At 40.0% G+C, this 6,248-nt stretch overlaps 1 protein-coding gene across 1 annotated transcript; it reads left to right on the plus strand.

Annotated features, from left to right (window-relative positions):
- Positions 1–527: 527 nt before the first annotated feature.
- MRPL53 (mitochondrial ribosomal protein L53) lies at positions 528–3,686 on the plus strand. Its single transcript, XM_002199676.7, has 3 exons — positions 528–680; positions 1,527–1,639; positions 3,265–3,686. The coding sequence occupies exons 1-3, from the start codon at positions 592–594 to the stop codon at positions 3,390–3,392; spliced, it is 330 nt and encodes a 109-aa protein (XP_002199712.1). The 5' UTR covers positions 528–591; the 3' UTR covers positions 3,393–3,686.
- Positions 3,687–6,248: the final 2,562 nt, after the last annotated feature.

Genomic DNA, 6,248 nt, shown 5'->3' on the forward strand with positions numbered 1-6,248 from the left:
ATAAGTCTCTCGGGGAGACCTTGTCGTTGCCTTCCAGTAGCAAAGGGAACCTACAAGAAAGCAGAAGAGGGACTTTTTACAAGAGCATGTCGTGCCAGGACAAGGGGGAATGGCTTCAAACAGGCAGAGAGCAAGTTTAGATTAGATTATTAGGAAGAAATTATTTGCTGTGAGAGTGGTGACGCACTGGGACAGGTTGTCCAGAGAAAATTGCGGATGCTTCATCCTTGGAGGTGTTCAGGGGCAGGTTGGATGGAGTTTTGAGCAACCTGGTCTAGTGAAAGGTGCCCCTGCGCAGGGACGGCGGCTGGGACTACATTAAAGAAAAAAAAAATTAAACTCCGAAGCCAGACCAGTCTATGAGTCTCTGGCACAGAAAGGAACCTGGCCCCGAGCGCCTCGGGTCATTAAACAAAGCTCGAAGGGCCAGCAGCCACCCCAGCGAAGGGAGCGCACCCGCGGGCCTCCCGCCCCCACGGCCGCGGCACGGACTACAGTTCCCAGGTGCCCACGGGGCGGGCCGGCGCGGCCACCGCCGCCGAGCGCCCTGCGCGGGGGCTGCTGGGAGCTGTAGTAGGGGGCGGGGAGAAGATGGCGTCCAAGGTGAGCCTTGTGCTGCGGCCGGTGAAGAATATCGTGGTCCGGTTCTGCCCCTTCGAGCCCAATGTGGAGAGCACCAGGTGAGGGGCCTGCGGGGGCGGCCCCAGCCCGCTCTGTCCGGGCTCCCTCTCTATAGGAGCCCCGGCGCACTCCGTACGCCCTCCGCGGCCTGCCGGGGGCGCGTCCTGCGCGGGCCCCGCGCCCCTTTTACCGGCGGTGCCCGGGGCCCCGGCAGGGCGCTCAATCTGAGGGAGATTCCGAGTGCTGGTAGCGGGGAAGCGGGGCAACAGCAGCTCCTCTGTCCCCGTAATTAATTGTTGGAGACATTTAAGGGATTGTGCTTCTCCAGCGATGTAGGTTCCGCACCAAACAATTCCAAAATGCCGTTTTGCAATGTCTGTACAGCCACACCTACTTTTAAAATGAATTTAGTAACACAGCTTAATTTAGAATATTTGTTAGCTGCCAGAATAGCAGCTTAAAGTAGCTGTCACGCATTGCAGAAATCTACAGGAGACCAAAGATGTCATATAAATAAATGCTGTCTCAAACACAAACAAGAAAACATTGGCAAGCAAATGATGTATAAAGAAAAATGAAAATGCCTTTGCTGTTTATGTTTTATTATTGTTACTAATCTAGCTAAGAGAAACACTGAAATTTTACACAGTTCTTTGGTATGCTTTTTTACAAGTTACACGTTTTTTACATTTTTTTTCCTTATATAAGAAATATCTAATTCATTTGAATTTTTGGATTTTAAGAGTGATTCTCTCATAAAAGTACCTGTCTGAACTTAAGTACAAATCCTATTTTGTTTATGCTTTGTTGCCCAGCAATATCAAGATGTGCAAATTAATTTTAGAAGTATGTTTACTTTAATTTCTGTCTACAACATACTTAATATATTTTTAATATATTTTCAGAAAATTTCTCCAAAGTATTTACCATAAAAAAGTCCAAGCTACTAATACAAACTGTGAAATAACTACTGATGTGAGACACGATGGATCTGAACCAGTTGTAGATGTTACATTTGGTAAGGAGCTTGTTTTTAAACAAACAAAAAAACCCGGGTTTGTGTTGTTACAATGTTATTGTATTCTATATTTTATCTTTTTTTTAACTAGATGTTGAGCAGCCGGGAGGAAAAAAGAAAGAGGGTGTCACTAACAGCCTGATGTGTAGATAAATGTGTATATGTGTCTCTACTATTGCTAGATCTAAGGGATCTTAGATCCAGCCACTGATAACATTGGAGCTGACTGTACTTCTGTAGGCATGTACTTATAGGACTCTGCAGTCAGGTACAATTCCAGGAAAGTAAATGTAGCTCTGTTTTTGTATAATAATCTGTTTATTTTCCATGATTTTTTATGTTACCTGTGGTGGAGGCATCTCAGTTTTGAGAACAGAAGGTTGAACACCTTTGGTTGCTTATGCAACTGAGTAACTAATTTGAAGGAACTGCTCAGATGGGTGAGGCTCTACATGTGCAGATGGACCTGCAGAATGAGGTCAACTATGTACAACAAATTTCTTGGTTTCTTTTGAGGGTGTAGGGAGCAGGCAGGGAATTGGTGGTGGAAAATTCATCAGTTCTGGAAGCGTCCCAGATTCCAGGCTATGAACAGATGGCTCTAATCTGCTTTTGTCCTTTTCTCTGGCTGCATCTTCTTTCCTGCTGTGCTGTAATGGACCAATATGTCATGTTGCCCATTAAAGTTTTCATTAATATTGATTTCTGCTACCCTCTTATCTTTAAACTTCCATATTTTTAGTGAATTGGTGGAAATGTCAAAAGTGTTGAATGATCTTTGTTTTGCTTAGGAAAGTCTACCTATTTCAGTGTTAACATTGTTTGTCTCTCTCTCCCCCATGCATCTGTCTTTCTCATCCTTGTGATGTGTTAAGACAAAAGCAGTAAAGCTCTATGATTTTTCACTGTGTAAATCCAAACCAGTTTATCTCATTAATGCCAAGACACCTCTAAACTCTTCATATTTTAAAAGCTGATTTTTCCCAAGTGAAGTGTTTGTAGCCCTTGTAGTTGGCATGAGGCTGGAATGTGGATGCCAGGCATGGTATTTCACTATACAGGTTTGGCTATCTGTTTTGTATTTGCAAATCTTGCAAAGTAATTAATCTGGGTAATATTCACATTCTACTGCTACCTGCCTGTTTTAAAATAAATTCTTTCAGAATTCTAGAAATTCTAGTGCTTCCTATTTTTTGCATTATAACTACAGGATTGTGTGAACCAATTTGTTGTTTTGGCTGAAGAAGCATGTTAAATGGACCACAGACAACAGGCTACTAAGATGCTTAGCCATGTGTGGAAATTGTGCCTTGCAATGCCTTCTTTGCCTTTTGTGAGATGACTTTGAGGGCAGAGTATGAGCTGTTCTTATTAAAATGTGTTCTTACTATAGACATACCTAGAGAAATGCTTCAGATTTTCAACAATGCAATGCAGAAGTGAAAATGAAATATTGTGTGCAGTTTGATATGTTTGTTTGGCAGTGGTGCATAGTCAGGTTCCTTGATAACTGGAGCACTTTCTAATCAGACAAGGTGAACTGTAGTTGGATTTATATGTACAAAACAACTGCACACCAGAGTAGTTGTCACTTTGTGACTTCTCAAGGTTTTCTTCATTCATAGCTGATGGAGATCGACTGATAATGAAGGGAGCCCACCTGACGACAGAAGAAATGTTAACAGCACTGGCATCCAGATGTAATGCAAAAGACCTTAAGGAAGAACAGAAAAGCAAGAAGAAGAATCCGTGAAGAATGGAAAAACAACTGTGTTTGCATCGACATGTGTTAGAAGCAGCAGGCTGCACAGAAGGCTTTTTCCTATGCAACAAAATCTGAGAGATGGCCAAAGGACTTTAAATGTTCCCTGCCTTCCCTTGAAAGAGAACATACTAGATCAACAGATCTTCTAACATTAGGGGTTGAGAGTGGCATAAGATGCATGAATGCATCTTTCTAAGCAGCTGCATGTTGGACTAATATCACATGTCTTTGCATTTCAATGTGAATAATGCACATTAGCTATTAAATTAATACTACAACGAAGCCAGATCTCTTTGGACATTATTTCCTACAAAATTTCTGTAAGTGTAAGCACAGAACATTTTTAGAAAGGCTATTATTATTGTTTGAAAGCTATTAAATTTATTAAAAATTTGAAGAAAACCTTAAAAAGTATTGATTTAGCTGAGGGACAGCAGGCTGCAAATGTAGAGTGGGTTTTGTACTACTATGTTTATAATACATCTGTTGCTAAGTCCCTACCATTTTCTTCCTCTTTTTTTGAAGGAAGTGGGTAATTGCTAAATGTAAATTTAGCTGAGCTATTAAAGTAACAAGGTTATGGGACTGTCAACACACAGTAGAGTTACTCATCCTGAATAAAAGTAACTAAGTTTAGCTCAAGTTAGTTTTTTTGATAATTGGAGAAAAGGGCTCTCTTTGAAGTTCAGTTTTGTAGTGGTTTTGTAACTCTTGGGATATTTCATTAACTATTTTTTTGTTTATAGTCCCATGTCCAACCCTATCATTTATTAAAGTAACTGCTTAGTTGTCTCATCTGTATTGCAAAGCTCTGTTTTGAAGGGTTGATCTCTGGCTGTGCAGGTGAAGGTGTCAGCTCCACATGTGTTTCATGTGCATCAGTTTTGTTCATAGCAAAAATGTAGTTCCAGTTTTGAGAATTGCAGGTGTGGTACTCTTGAGAGGCTTTACTTCTACCTTTTTATAATCAGATGCCTGATTTCTCTAAAACTAGTGCATGTATTTTCAAAGTTGGCAGCAGATTTAGGACACAAATCTGGAACTAGTTTTACTTTACTTTTTGGCAAGATTATTAAATGGACGCTGTCCATTCTGAAAGCAAGATGGTTCTGTCAAGGTAATTCTTTGCAAGTTCTTCATTAGAATGTTGAAGTTAAGGTGATGTCTTATGTTGGAGAAGGAGAGCTGTGCTAAAGACATTGGGTGTTTTCCATGTGTTTGCAACAAACAGAAGAGTGTGAGATAAGACAATTCAATGAAATTTGGATGTGGGAACAAGAGATGTGAATAAATTTGTTTGGGATAAATAGCTTCCCTGCACTGGAACCCCCTTTTTTTTTTTTTTTTAATTAGGCCACCAGCTCTTCAGAGTGATTTTGGAGTGCTGAACTGCTAAACCTGCTAGTGAGCTCTGTTACAGCAGAGGGGTTATGAGAACACCTGAAACAGAGAGGATTTTAAATCTTGTCAAGCTAGAGGAGTACCATAGAAGAGGACTAAATTGCAATAAGAATGTTCAAAGGGACAGGTTGTTTTATTTTTTGTTTTTCCCACAGTTTAGAATAACATCATATACCATGACTTTATATGAAAAAGCTTTGCAGGAAAAGATAATTGTTCAAGTGGAAGATCTATGCACAGTTATTGTTCCCCTGGTTAATCATGTATTAATATGCTCAGAAGCCCTCTTACTGGAACATATCAATGATTTTTGAGGGATTTTTTTCTTTCTTTGACAGTTTGTACATCAGTGTACAAAACTTGTGTTTTAATTTGAAGTCCCTATATCCATCTTAAAAAATTAGCCATCTATAAGTGCTAAAGAGTTTAACAGGAGTTAAGCAGTTAAGTAATTATTAATTAATTATTAATAATAATTAAGTTTCTATAGTATTAATTTTGGCCCAAGACTGGGGCTTGTATTTATGAATAGAAAAGGGAAAAAATGAAGCTCCTATCTAGTTTTCATTGCAAAAATGAATCCCTTCTGTTGTCAAAGAAAGGTGTTTTTTTACTTTACTAGCATGGATAGGCATCCTGCTCTGTAAAAAACCACACTTTTGCTAAGTGCTTTCATTTTAATCCACACATGCCCAACCTTCCTGTTTAGTTTAGGCCAACGGCCTGCAATGTTGCCATTGAGAAATCACCAATAATTCAAGGGATGAGGAGTAGGCTTTTGCTGCTTTTGGTGTGGGTGATGGGAGCTGCAGTTTGTAATGATAAAGCTCTGATATGTTTTGTGCATGAAAAAGTAGTAATGACTGTGTTTTTAATATGCAATGTGTAAAGCAGAACCTACAGGACAGAAAAATCAAGCTAAAAATGTGCATCCTCAAGACTACAAGATACTGGAATGATATAAACAAGCAAGATGAGCAAGAAGGCACTTCTTTGATGATTATTATGCTAATATGTAGAAAATTTCTCTCCCTGTATTGTTGAGATAAAGGTACAAATTTATTTTTCAAGTACATTAAAGATAATCTGTAATGACTTTCTTCCCTGAGCATTTAGATAGCTTTGCTGCAAGCTGCTCCTGCACTCCCAGCTCCTGCTGCTGATTGCCTGAAACAAAGCTCTGACAGCTTCCTGACATGCACAGGCCAGCACTGGGGATGTACAGGGTATTAAGGTCACTCATGCACAACAAAGCGTGTCTGGGTGAGCACTGACTTTGCATGTTGTTATTTTTTATCCCACTAATCTTGATCATTGTATCCCACCAAAAATGTGGGTGCTTGCCCAACCATAAAAGGAACCGGAACAGACCCTAGAAAACTAGGATTGCCTAAATGCAAATACCATGGCCATGTAGGATTCTGATAGCAGGTGATTACATTA

This window comes from Taeniopygia guttata, chromosome 2, assembly GCF_048771995.1.
Source record: "Taeniopygia guttata chromosome 2, bTaeGut7.mat, whole genome shotgun sequence".
Classification (NCBI taxonomy): Eukaryota; Metazoa; Chordata; class Aves; order Passeriformes; family Estrildidae; genus Taeniopygia; species Taeniopygia guttata.

What these genes read in the sequence shown, in the direction of transcription:
- MRPL53 (XM_002199676.7), top strand. Translation starts at nt 592, where the DNA reads ATGGCGTCCAAGGTGAGCCTTGTGCTGCGGCCGGTGAAGAATATCGTG. An exon ending in CCCAATGTGGAGAGCACCAG is followed by an intron (nt 681 to 1,526) that starts GTGAGGGGCCTG and finishes ATATATTTTCAG; the next exon opens with AAAATTTCTCCAAAGTATTT. An exon ending in AGTTGTAGATGTTACATTTG is followed by an intron (nt 1,640 to 3,264) that starts GTAAGGAGCTTG and finishes CTTCATTCATAG; the next exon opens with CTGATGGAGATCGACTGATA.